Raw genomic sequence first — 12832 nt, 5'->3', positions numbered from 1 at the left:
TTCCCGGGCTCCCCGCCCTGCCTGGTCTGCGCCGCGCGGTTCCCAGCAGGCCGACGGTGGCACGCTGTTTGAAGCTGTGCGTCAGTGGTCCAGGCTGTGCCGGCAGCCCCTCCGTCCAGCTTCTGCCCCAACCGGGCCATTTCCCTGGAAGAGTGGCCCGGGACGAGCTCGGCTTAGACGGCTCAGCTGGGAAGGGGCTCCCGGGGTGTGTGTGTTAGTGGTGGGCGGGGTGGGGGGGCGTGAGTTCCCTGCTTTCTACCTCCGAGATCCGGGGCTTGGATGGGAGCGCTGAGGGCTGGGAACCAGGTCGGGCACTCTGGTCTTTCGTCGTGGCTGCCCAGATGGGAAACAAGGGAAGTCACTACCTCCCCCAAGTATTTCCTGGTCCTCAGGCTACTCAGATCCTTTCCCTTCCCTCAGGGAAACAGAACTCTAACCCTGCCTGGTGCACCAGGTAACCTTGGGCAAGTTTTTTAACCACTGACACAATTTTCTTATCTAGGCCAAAGAGTATTAATTTTATGTGCTTCATAGGGCTGAGAGGAGAAGAAATGAAGCAGCCTGTGAGGGGCTGAGCCACCTGGCCGCTGGAAGCCATTCTTACCGTTGCCACTCCCCTGGCCTCGGCAGTTGCATTTGTAAAATGAAGGCACTGGATCCTAGCCCAGGTCAACTCTTGCTCAGTGGCATTAGATATCCCCTTGTTCCTCTTCTCCCCATCAAAAATGTTTTCATTCACTCTAAATGTACGTGTTTACTGGCATCCATCGTGTGCCACTCTGTGCGGGGAGTTGGGGTACATCAGGAACCAGATGGGCCTGGTTCCTATCCCCATGGAGTACAGTTGGGATGACAGAGCCTCCGAAAATTACAAAGGGGGAGGGGTCTACAAAAGGGACATGCAGGGTGGGACAGGGGCGGTCTCTTAGGATCCTTCCCACCCCTAGGTGGCTCCAGGTTCTTTAGATGGTTTAACAGGTTTCTTCATCTCAAATGCCATGCCTTGGCGCAGTTGAAATGTCCCCATCTCTTTAAGAGGAGCATTGACTAGTCTCAGGGGCAGACAGGCAGACTGGTCACGCCAGACAGGCACGAGGCAATGTCGGCTGGGCCCACTCTGCAGTGGCCGCCAGTGGGATGCTGGCTGGGGAGGCACCCTTCCCATTCCGGGCCTCCAGGTGATAGGAGCCCTGGGGGAACAGGTAGAATCTCTCACAGTAGCAACAGGGCACAGCAGCTCATGCTGGGCCTGGAGACCCTACTGAAGGTGCCAACAGAGATCACGAATGGGTGACATATGGAGCTGCCTTCTCTGAAGTAACAGCCAGGCTGTAGCCATATGGTCATAGGCACACGTACACTGGAATCCCTTCTACTTGCAGTCATGGGGCATCTCTCACAGCGCTGGCTCCCAGGCCCCCATGTGGCCTCTATGTTGGACTCTACCCTGCCCTAGCGTCATTCTGTCACCCAGCTGTTTAACGAGCAGAACTGGGGGCCCTTGTGCACAAAGCACAGGGGCACCGGTCCCTCAGACAGCACCCATGCTCCCGGGCATGTGAGGAATACAGACAAGCAAAAGATGATGAGGCTGAGGGAGGAACTTTCCAACAGCTGATCCCATGGAGTCCTAGAAAGGGAGCATCCAGCTCCACCGTGAGGCGGGGGGATGAGGACAAAGAAGGTCTTTGAGTTCAGACTTCCAGGAAGAGCTTACCAGGCAGGTGTGGAAGTGTGAGAGCACAAGGCAAGATTGGTGTGGCTAGCGGTGGCCATGATGAGGAAGCCTGGCAGAAGGCATGGCCTGAGGACAGGGGTCACAGAGTCTAGAGATGGCTGTGGTAGAGTCGTCTGGCTTGACCAGTGGCACAGGAGTGGTGGGTGAGGATGATTTTAGCAGAGGTTTTGGTAGCTGGGTAGATGGTGAGACACCCAGCAGAAGGCAGAGGACTGGGTAAGAGAAGCTGATTTTGGACCTGATGAGCTTGTGTGAGGGACACACAAGGACAGGTGCCCAGGAGGCATTTCCACTTTGGGTCTGGAGCTGGAGGCCCGGGACAAGGCCACCCAGAGAGAGTGTGCTGTGTGGGAAGAGGCCCAGTGACAGCCCTGAGAACTCCATCCTGCAGGGGTGGGAGGAGCCCCCAGTGGGGACCAGGGAGGAGAAGGAGGGGAGCAAGATGTCTTGGAAGCCCAGGGAGAGAACATCCTGGTGGGAGCTGTTAGCAGGAGAAGGCTGGGAAGGTGCCCCCTTAACTGGAAGGAGGGCCCGTAGGGAGACTATCAGGGCATGGCCCTGTGCTGTGTGTGGCGGGGAGGGTGCTGGAGGCGGGAGCCTCTTTGAACAGGTGCAGCTAGCAGGGCCAGAAGGGGGCTGCTTTATGCCGCACTGCCGTGGGGAAGGCCGAATCCATCTTCTAGGCTGTGGGATGGGAGGAGGTGCTTATTTCCAGATCCCTGAGGAAGGAGGAGGTGGGGCTCAGCACATGCTCCAGGGCAAGCAAGGAGGGCAGGACCCGCTCAGGCCCCTCACGGCTTAGGGGACTGCCAGAACGGGGGTGGGGCTGGTGAGGAGATGGGGGAACGCCACTCCACAGGGAGCCTTGAACCTCAGCATGGTGCCCTGGGAAACTTGGGCAGCTGTGCTAGCCTAGGGTGGCACTTTTAGCCTCTCCTGTCCCTGTCTGTGCTGCATGGTGACACCCTCCCACCCACCTCTGTCCTGCAGACCAACATCCCCTTCCTGCAGAATGTGCTCAACAACCAGCAGTTCCTGGCAGGCACCGTGGACACCCAGTTCATCGATGAGAACCCAGAGCTATTCCAGCTGCGGCCTGCACAGAACCGGGCCCAGAAGCTGCTGCACTACCTTGGTCCGGCCCCGAGACTGCCCTTCTCTCCCCTCCCAAATGCCTTGCTTCTGGCTCCCTGCCCAGAGAGCTTCCTAGCAGCCCCTGCCTCTGTCCTCAGTCTGGTCCTGCACCTTCTTCCTTTGCTTCACCCTCCCACCCCACCCACCTTCCTTGCTCCTGATTTTAGAGGCCCCCTTTCCCATCCATGTGGCCGTCACTAGGTCCCCACTGCCTGGACCCAGGAGGCCCTGGCTTTGGAGAGGACAGGGGCCAGCTGGAAGACCAGGGATCCTGGAGGAATCCCCCCATCCCTGAGCCCAGCGACTCTCACTCTGCCCTCAACTCAGACTCTGCCCAGCCTGCCCTGACCCACTGCCCACTCTCTCCCCAGGACATGTCATGGTGAACGGCCCAACCACCCCGATCCCCGTCAAGGCCAGCCCCAGCCCCACGGACCCTATTGTCCCTGTGGTGCCGATAGGTAGGTGAGATTCATTCTGCCACCTCGTAGGGAAGACAAAGAGGAGGCTGCCCCCTGCAGGATGGGTGCTAATGCCCCAGTCTGCCCTAGGCCGGCCCCCAGCTGGTTTCAGAGACATCCTGCTGCGGGAGGGTCCCGAGGGCTTTGCTCGAGCAGTGAGGAACCACCAGGGGCTGCTGCTGATGGACACGACCTTCAGGGACGCCCACCAGTCACTGCTGGCCACGCGTGTGCGAACCCACGATCTCAAAAAGATCTCCCCCTATGTTGCCCACAACTTCAGCAAACTCTTCAGCATAGAGAACTGGGGAGGTAGGCTGGAGGAGGAATGGGATGGGATGTGGGACAGTGCATGGAAGGGATGTGGTATCCACAGTACAGGCAGGCCACTCGGGCTCTCCAGGAATAGCTAGAGATGTTAACACTGGGAACAAGTGAGACCTGAACAAGGCATGGCATTCATGTGTTTAGCAAACAGTGACTGGTGCCCATTCTAGCCAGTCCTGGTGCTGGGCATGAGATCGCAGAGCTGAGACCCAGGCAGCTCAGGGTCAGAGAGGAGATGCCCGCCTGTTAATTACAGCACAGAATATGGGGTGAGGGCTGTGAAAGTGGATGCAGAGAGGACACAGTAAACCTGAGCTGTCCCAAGAGATCAGCAAAGGAAAAAGTCTGCAGGGATCGTGGCTGGGATGTGAGGGATGCTGAAGATGAGCAGGGCCTGGTGTTAGGGCCAGAGGCTCAGGCTGCAGAGCTGCAGGGCATGGTGGGGTCCCCAGGACGTTTCGGGGTTGACCTGGGCCTCTTGGTCCCTGTGCAGGAGCCACATTTGATGTTGCGATGCGCTTCCTGTACGAGTGCCCTTGGCGGCGGCTGCAGGAGCTCCGGGAGCTCGTCCCCAATATCCCGTTCCAGATGCTGCTGCGGGGGGCCAATGCTGTGGGCTACACCAACTACCCCGACAATGTGGTTTTCAAGTGAGCCTGGGGTGGGGTGGGCAGACACTGCACAATGTGGCCCAGCAGGTGCCAGGCCACAATGCAATGGACTGCACTCCCCACAGCGGGCTTGAAACCAAGTCTCTCGGTAGCTGTACCCAGCAAGGGCTGCAAGTTAGTCAGAGAACTGGGAGGGCTTCCAGTGGAGGCCCCAGGAGGGCAGGTGACTTGTCCCAGGCCACGTGGTGTAGAGCTGGGGCTGAAACCCAGGCCTCACTGTCTCCCTCAGCCTGCCATTCCTTTGCAAAGCAGAATCCCCAGCAGATTCTTCGAACTTGGGCAGACTGAGCTGCACTGCGTGCGACTAGCACAGGACAGCTCCGCTCCTTGCCGGCTGCTGCTGGGGCAACCCTGCCCAGCCCAGGCTGCCCTGGAGAGGCCTTGTCCACGCTATGGACATACTGTGGTGCCCCCTGGCTCTGTGGGTGCCACGCCCCATGCCGGACCCGACCCTCAGATCTTATTCCCCAGGGGCTGCAAGTGGGCCAGGAGGCAGAAAAGGATGTGCTGCAGGGAGTGGGATGGCGCTAACCCCTGAGCTCTCCTACCCACTCAGGTTCTGTGAGGTGGCCAAGGAGAATGGCATGGATGTCTTCCGGGTCTTTGACTCCCTCAACTACCTGCCCAACCTGCTGCTGGGCATGGAGGCGGCGGGCAGTGCCGGTGGTGTGGTGGAGGCCGCCATCTCCTACACGGGTGACGTGGCCGACCCCAGCCGTACCAAATACTCGCTGCAGTACTACATGGGTTTGGCTGAAGAGCTGGTGCGAGCTGGCACCCACATCCTGTGCATCAAGGTGCCTGGGCCCAGCCCACCCCACCCCCAGGAGTCTCCCCACCATGTCCCTCATTCCCCCCATGTCACGCCCCCTCCTCACCGTCTTTCTCTTTCTCCTCCCCTCTTCCCTTAGGACATGGCAGGGCTGCTGAAGCCAATGGCCTGCACCATGCTGGTCACCTCCCTCCGAGACCGCTTCCCTGACCTCCCACTGCACATCCACACCCACGACACATCAGGGGCAGGCGTAGCAGCCATGCTGGCCTGTGCCCATGCTGGCGCTGATGTGGTAGACGTGGCAGCTGACTCCATGTCTGGAATGACTTCACAGCCCAGCATGGGGGCCCTGGTGGCCTGTACCCGAGGGACTCCCCTGGACACAGGTAGGAACAGCAGCAGCCCAAGGCCATTCCCCTCTCAGAGCTGCAGCCCTCACCACTCCCAGCAGAGTTGGGCGTATCCTAGAATCCAGATGCTCCGGCCTGGCCTGGTCTTGCCTTCCATCAGCCACATCTGCGATGTGGCCTGACCTGGCCCTGGGGTCCTGGGAGGAGCATCTGGAAGCTCAGCACATTTCTAAGCCCTCTCTGCCTCTGGCCTCCCTGCAGGGGTGCCCCTGGACCGTGTGTTTGACTACAGTGAGTACTGGGAGGGGGCCCGGGGACTGTATGCGGCCTTTGACTGCACAGCCACCATGAAGTCTGGCAACTCTGATGTGTATGAGAACGAGATCCCAGGGGGCCAGTACACCAACCTGCACTTCCAAGCATACAGCATGGGGCTCGGCTCCAAGTTCAAGGAGGTCAAGAAGGCCTATGTGGAGGCCAACCAGATGCTGGGCGACCTCATCAAGGTGAGCCAGGCCCAGTGCTCTTACCCCTGCCTCTGGGCCTCTATACGGTGCCTGGCACCCTAACCCAGGGGTCCCCTCTCCTCAGGTAACCCCCTCCTCCAAGATCGTGGGGGACCTGGCCCAGTTTATGGTGCAGAATGGGCTGAGCCGGGCAGAGGCCGAAGCTCAGGCAGAAGAGCTGTCCTTCCCCCGCTCAGTGGTGGAGTTCCTGCAGGGGTACATTGGCATCCCCCACGGGGGGTTCCCTGAGCCCCTTCGCTCCAAGGTAAGGAAGGCCCAGCACAACGTGGTGGGGCGGAGGGGAGTCCAGGAATCAGGCCTGACCCTCTGCTTTGCACCCCAGGTGCTAAAGGACCTGCCAAGGGTGGAGGGACGGCCCGGAGCCTCCCTCCCTCCCCTGGATCTGCAGGCGCTGGAGAAGGAGCTGATAGAACGGCATGGGGAGGAGGTGACCCCGGAGGATGTACTCTCAGCGGCCATGTACCCCGACGTCTTTGCCCACTTCAAGGACTTCACTGCCACCTTTGGCCCCCTGGACAGCCTCAATACCCGCCTCTTCCTGCAGGGACCCAAAATTGCAGAGGAGTTTGAGGTCAGTAGCTCTGGCACCCATCTGCACTCCACCGCAGCACTCCTGCTATCCCTAAGGACCCCAGCACATCTAGAGTGCCAGGCTTTGGCTTGGCCGTCACCCGGCCTCGTGAGCTGTGGGTTCACAAAGTACCCTTAAGAGACCAGGGAGCTAGGCCTTTACAAGTGAGGAGCTGAGACCCAGGGAGGGGGGACTTGCCTGGGATTGGGTCAGGGTGCTGCCCTCCCCCCACCTGCCCCCACCCCAGCTCTGAGCCTCCACACCCTCCCTGCAGGTGGAGCTGGAGCGAGGCAAGACGCTGCACATCAAAGCCCTGGCCATAAGTGACCTGAACCGGGCCGGCCAGAGGCAGGTCTTCTTTGAGCTCAATGGACAGCTGCGATCCATTCTGGTCAAGGATACTCAGGCCATGAAGGTACAGCACCCCCCAGGGCCAGCCAGGCGGCGGGGATGGGCAGGGCCTGGTGTCTCACGTTCTCTCCCCTGTCTGCAGGAGATGCACTTCCACCCCAAGGCCCTGAAGGATGTGAAGGGCCAGATTGGGGCACCCATGCCTGGGAAGGTGATAGACATCAAGGTGGCAGCAGGGGCCAAGGTGACCAAGGGCCAGCCTCTGTGTGTGCTCAGTGCCATGAAGATGGAGACTGTAGTGACTTCGCCCATGGAGGGCACTGTCCGCAAGGTCCACGTGACTACAGACATGACACTGGAGGGTGACGACCTCATCCTGGAGATTGAGTGATCTTGCCCCGGACTGGCAGCCTGGCCATCCCCACCCCAAGCCTTCAAGATGCTGCGCTGCCAGGGCGGGCCCAGGCCAGCCAGTGCCCGAGGGCAGGAAGGCTGGGCCCTGGAGCTCCTGTCCTCAGCTGTTTGTGGCAGGAGAGACACTGCCTGTGGTGGCCCGTGCCTCTCCTCCTGCCCTCTGTCCTTTCCCTGCCGGTGGACAGTCGCTCACATACTCATCCCTTGCCAAACAAGGGTCCCCTCCTTGCTGGAGACTAGAGGTGGGGGTGCAGGCAGGCCTGGGACCCAGGGGAGCAGACTTAGGGGCCCTGCCTCCTGCAGGGGAAACCTAAGTCCCAGGTCTGAGAACTTCGCTCAATAAAACTGGCTTTCCCCTTCCCTCCATTCTGGGTCCTGTGCAGCCCACCCCACCCTAGTGCCACACGGCAGAGGGGCAGGGCTGCCTCTTGGACTCCCCCATGGGCAGGGGGGCGGTCAATTGTGTCTTCCTCCTAGGAGGGTACTGAGGATGACAACAGTGGCCCTGGTTTTAAGTCACTACTAAGTGCCTATTGTATACATACCCCAAACAGGATTAGCTAGTTGTCACTGAGAGCTTGGGCTGGGGAAGGGGTTGTTCCAAGCACTTAACACCTATTAACTCAACACCTATTAACACTTTCACCCATTTTATAGACACAGAAATGGAGTCATAGGCAGGTTAAATAACTTGTCCAGGACCCGACAGCTAGTTAAGAGGCAGAGAGAGTTCAAACCCAGGCTGCTGGTGGACTTGCTTCTCAACTACACTGCTTTATTTTCTAAGCTGGGACCAACCCACCACCCTATTCAGAACTAGATGATGCAAACAGACACCACTTTCTAGAGGCAGACGAGACCCTTGGGTGTGGGAACCTCTGGGTATGGATTTTGGTGGGAGGTTAGGAGCACTGGACTGAGTCCCAGGATCTAATCCTGCCCGACCCCCTGCCCCCCAAACAGCCCTCGGGAGAATCCTAATTCTGCCCTGCAGTTCCCTCACCTGTGGGGTGGGACAGCAACCCTGCCCGTGTCACTGCACTGCTGCCCACTGCACAGGGGAGGTAAGGATGGTGAGTAAAGAGAAAGGCAGGGGGGCCCTGGGCAGTTCCTGAGCAGGAGCATAAGGCAGAGGAGGGACAGAGCCCAGACCCCCTGACCCTCAGGGGACCAGGCAGGAAGTACATCCCAGCACCCTGCCAGCCTGGTGCTCTCAGGGTACTACACCTAACCTTTGGTGTGGTCCTGGGCCGCCTCCTCTCTGGACTCCCAGATCCCAAATGTACCCTCTAAAACCAGCCTGTGCTCAATTCCTTGGCTTCCCTGACAGCTGCTACACAGGCTGGGGGAGAGGAAAGCTCTCCAGCGAGGTAGGTATGTGACTGTCACAATGCCCTTTTAGATCCAGTTATACTTTAGTCACAGCCAACCTGGGGGAGCTGTGGGGAGTGACTGCACATCGGTTTCCTTTCCTTTGACCACCAGCCTCAGGGAAGGGGACTTGGGACAACCTCCTTGAGTCTGGAATGGGACCTAAGGGGATAACGTTAAGAATGTTTAAAAAAAAAAAGCGGGGGGGGGGGGTGTCCTAGGGGCAGCGGAATGAGACTATAAAAACCATTCCAAAAACACGAGGAAGAGCAGGTAAAATACTACCAAGTTCTAGAAAGAACCCTGAGTTACAGTGTTGCTTGGCAGGGTTGCTTATGCTCGCTGGACCTTTGTTCTGGGTTCCTCCAGGGACCAAACAACTGGCACGGTGGCAGAGGTCTGAAGTGGAGAGAGCCAAAAAAGCCTCCCAGGTGACTGAGCTTCCAGTTTCGACTTATTTCCTCTTGTGTAATGTGAGGCTGGTAGACTTTGGGGAGGTCCTGGTGGAAGGCCCACAGTGGATTCCCCCACCCTCTCAGAGGCTGGAGGCTCCGTCACTGGGGTCAAGGCCCTGGGTTCTACTCTGATCCTGGTAGATAGGCACAGGCCCCAGGATGAGCCGGGCCCACACCTGGTACCTAGTTCCAGGCCCACCTGTGCTAGGACTTGGGGCCTTGCTCAGGAAGGAGAAAGCTGCAGACCCAGGGCAACCACAGGCTCCCATCCTGTCTGGTACTTCAGGGAACTATGCCTACCAGGCTTACCTGCCTAGAGGTTAGTGTTCAAGGTAGCCAGGACCAGGTGGGGGGCATATTCCCAAGACCCCAAAGAGACTAATTCCCAAAGGTCCAAGGCCATGTTACCCAAGTTAAATCTCTTTAATATCCCAATACAAAGTCCTGATGCAAAAAGACAATGAGAAAACCCTGGGAAGGTGGGGGGAGGGTTTTTGTAAATTCCACCCCCGAGCAGCTTTTCAGAGGCAGGGGGGACAGAGCAGCTCAGAGAAGCAACAGTCCAAAGTGAGGAAGGGAGTGCACGGCTCCTGGGACCTGCCCCTTGTCCCCTCACTCCCGGCTGCTCCTCAACCCCCTTTCAAGAGGGGCCACATCCTTTGGATATCTACTCCTTTCTCTTGGTCCCTGGGATTCAACTAGCTCTGGCTTCAATCCCCTACAAAAATTCCTGAGTTCTCGGGGACCCCAGCCAGCTCCTCCCCTGCAGTACCCCTTGATGGGGAGGGGCTGGGAAGCCCATGAGAGTTCATAGAAGTGTGTACAGGAGCGTGGGTCAGGAGCACAGGGGAGCCTCTGAGTCCCCTGCCCGCTCCAAAAGCACACAAAGGGGAAGGCTGCCGTAGAGCTTAGGGTCCGTGAGGGGCTGGAGCAGAAGCAGGAAGAGTCCCACACCCAGGGCATAGCCTGCCAGCAGGGGCCACCTCTGCGGATGCTCCAGGGCTGCACATACGGCAGGAAAGCCCATGTAATTGCAGAAGGAGTGGCAGAGAACCGGCCCAATCAGGTGTCCTGGGGAGGGGAGACAGAGTAGCTCATGGAGCAGCCCCACCACCTCCCTGGGCCCTTCCAGGGCTAAGACCCTCATCCCCTGAAACAGGAGATCACTGCCCCACCCATCCACCCACACACCACAGCCTCTGCTTCCTGCCAGCTCTCAAACCACACCAGGCCGAGGGCCCTGGCTCAGCCTGTCTCAAGGACTGCGGTAGAAGAAACTTGTCGCTCCTAGAACAAACACAGATTCCCATTCTCCCACCCACTCCTGTGGGCCCTTGAGCCCCAGGGGACCCGAGAGACTGAGGACCAACCTGTGCGAATGAAGAGGAAAGCAGTGTAGGCACCGAAGACAGCTGTGTAGGAGAACTGGAACGCTGGAGACGGGGAGGCCTCGAGTGACCACACCTGCATGCCCTTCCTGCCCCAGCACTGCACACCCATCAGCCAGAGACATCCCCTTCCCCTGGGGGCAGTGGCTGCCTGCCCCAGTACCTAGGCTGTTCTCTACACCCCAACTCCCATGGTCAGCGGCCCCTCCTATACTATAGCCCTCTGTTCCCCATTCTTCCTCCAGAGTGACTTATCAGGGACACCCTCACACACCCAACCCAGGACTGCCCCAGGCAAGCTCTATAGGACTCACCTGCAGACAAGAAGATGCTCCCCACACTGCTCTGGCGGAAACGAAGCTGCTCAAAAATGTGGTGAAAATGGGCTGAGAAAGATGAGAACCACGTCACATTCCTCCCAGTCTGCCCTATAGGCCCTGCCCTTGCCCCAAACCCCATTCTTGGTTCCCATGCCAGGAAGATCTCAGCAGGACCAGGTTGGACAAACTCACCAACTCCAAAGAAGAGTGGGCAGGTGAACACAGCAGGACCCAGGCCTGTGCACGGTGCTAACATGGGCAGCATGCAGGCCCGGAACACCAGCTCCTCTGTCAGGGGGGCGATCACTTGGTTCCGTAGCCAGCGCATGTCCGTGAGGCAGCGGGCCCAGGAGCGAGGGGCTAGGGAGGGGATTCAGGACAAGCAGTGAGTGACTAGCTATTGAACAAAATGACCCTAGAGGCCCCAAGGGCCCCTCTGCCACAACCTCCCCCTGGCCAAACTCAAGTTAGACATAAATACTTGTGAGAACAGGAAAGGGTCAAATTTTCTTTATCGGACCTAGTATAAAACAGTGTCTCAAGGGGACCGAAAGGGAAGGCATTAGTAGCCGAGGCAAGGTGTCCTGATTGTAAACTCTGGAAACATCAAAACTTGCCCAAAACCAGCTCTAGTTTGGGAAACCAAAGGTTGAGGGAAGTAACGGACAATGCTTTCTTGTCCACAACAAGTACTGCCTGGGGTCCCTACGGGCCTCACTGGACATCAGGAACTAACTCTTAGAGACCACCGGATATGTGCTCCCACTTTACTGATGGGGAAACAGAACATCTCATGTCTCATGTCCAGGACCCACCATAAGCGCACTGATCCCCTTACCTCATTGTCCTGGACTGCCTGTGCCTACTTTTTTCCTTGGCCCTGAGGACTCACCTAGGACAACCTTCAACCCATCTGCCAGGTCACAGGGGCAATCCATAGAGAGCTGCATCAGTGGGCCCAGGAAAAGGATCTGGGGGCAGAAAAACAGGAGCGATCAAAGGAAAGGTTCAAACCATAACCCACTGCCCTTGCCCAGACATGGCTTCATGAGACTTCAAGCTTCCTGTTCTCTGCCAGGATTTCCCATAGATGCATACCCGAGGGCCCTGAGCCATCTCACAATTCTTGTCTCCCATCAGTCAAAAGCTGCATACAATCGGGATTAGAAAAAAAGGCCACGGAAAGAAGCGTCACGCTAATAACACAGAGCAGAGAAGGAAAAATAAAGCAAAGAGCACTCACCATGGTCAGCAGCAGGGGCAGCAGCGCTGCTGGAAAAATGCCCTCCAGCCTGAATCCCATCAGGGTGAGCAGGGATGTGCCTGGCTGAGCCACAGGAAAGGGGGCATCAGTCTTGCTTCCTCCCCCAGTGAGCCCTGACACTTCTCGCCCGCTGCCCTCTGCCCCGCCTCCTTCGCACCTGGATGCCTGTAAGTTCCCTCCAGAGTAGCACGCAGAGGGGCGAGAGACTTGACACTACCAGGACACTGGTGAAGCGCCGCTTGATGACGGCAGGATGGTCCCTATGAAGGAGGCAGTAAGTTCAAGGGGCCCACAGCCACCTCCTGACAGCGCGGCCCCGCCCTCTGTTCGCCCAAGCTCCGCCCACAGCCCCGCCTCGTGGAGGCGCGGGTTCTGGCCGCGCGCGTCCACGCGCGCGCAGCCCCCGCACCTGGGCAGCTCGCTCTTCCAGACGTAGAGGCTGCCCACATAGGAGCAGGCGAGGCTGAGACAAGAGAACACGGACACCCAGCAGCACAAACCGGGGCCTGGACCGCCCAGAGCCGCCGACTCGGGCTGCCGCTCCGGCCGCGACACCGACAGCAGGCGAAGCCCGTCCCCGCCCAGCGCCGCCATCGCGCCCGGACCCGCGGCGCGCCCCAGTGACGCGGTCCCGCCGCTGCCAGGCCCGCTCCGGCCGGAAGCGTGGGTGACGTCATCCGGCGGCGCGGGCTCCAGCCCCGCCCCCGACTCCTCC

The 12832-nt window shown here is 58.9% G+C and overlaps 2 protein-coding genes across 9 annotated transcripts in view; one reads left to right on the top strand and one right to left on the bottom strand.

The window, feature by feature from the left end:
• Window positions 1–7679, top strand: part of PC (pyruvate carboxylase) — a 105607-nt gene extending 97928 nt beyond the window's left edge. For all 5 annotated transcript variants that reach the window (XM_061202118.1, XM_061202119.1, XM_061202120.1 and 2 more), the window contains 11 exons: window positions 2729–2873; window positions 3244–3333; window positions 3424–3645; window positions 4154–4310; window positions 4888–5128; window positions 5243–5492; window positions 5718–5962; window positions 6048–6227; window positions 6306–6554; window positions 6829–6969; window positions 7048–7679. In XM_061202118.1, coding sequence (XP_061058101.1) covers window positions 2729–2873; window positions 3244–3333; window positions 3424–3645; window positions 4154–4310; window positions 4888–5128; window positions 5243–5492; window positions 5718–5962; window positions 6048–6227; window positions 6306–6554; window positions 6829–6969; window positions 7048–7296 — 2169 coding nt within the window. In that variant the 3' untranslated portion in view covers window positions 7297–7679. The remainder of the gene's footprint in view (window positions 1–2728; window positions 2874–3243; window positions 3334–3423; window positions 3646–4153; window positions 4311–4887; window positions 5129–5242; window positions 5493–5717; window positions 5963–6047; window positions 6228–6305; window positions 6555–6828; window positions 6970–7047) is intronic.
• On the bottom strand, window positions 4–12816 carry RCE1 (Ras converting CAAX endopeptidase 1). Of its 4 annotated transcripts, XM_061202125.1 has the most exons (9): window positions 12527–12816; window positions 12275–12377; window positions 12097–12180; window positions 11746–11824; window positions 11046–11213; window positions 10848–10919; window positions 10516–10578; window positions 260–333; window positions 4–144 (listed from the first exon to the last, which is right to left on the bottom strand). In XM_061202125.1, exons 1-9 carry the CDS (start codon window positions 12709–12711, stop codon window positions 82–84), a joined length of 891 nt encoding a protein of 296 aa, XP_061058108.1. In that variant the 5' UTR covers window positions 12712–12816; the 3' UTR covers window positions 4–81. The 4 variants fall into 4 exon arrangements, with proteins under 4 accessions (XP_061058108.1, XP_061058109.1, XP_061058106.1 ...); XM_061202126.1 differs by lacking the exon at window positions 10516–10578; XM_061202123.1 differs by lacking the exons at window positions 4–144; window positions 260–333 and adding an exon at window positions 9546–10216.
• Between the last annotated feature and the right edge of the window lie 16 nt (window positions 12817–12832).

Source organism: Eubalaena glacialis, chromosome 10 (genome assembly GCF_028564815.1).
Source record: "Eubalaena glacialis isolate mEubGla1 chromosome 10, mEubGla1.1.hap2.+ XY, whole genome shotgun sequence".
NCBI classification, from domain to species: Eukaryota; Metazoa; Chordata; class Mammalia; order Artiodactyla; family Balaenidae; genus Eubalaena; species Eubalaena glacialis.
This window is presented reverse-complemented; position numbering and strand designations above follow the sequence as displayed.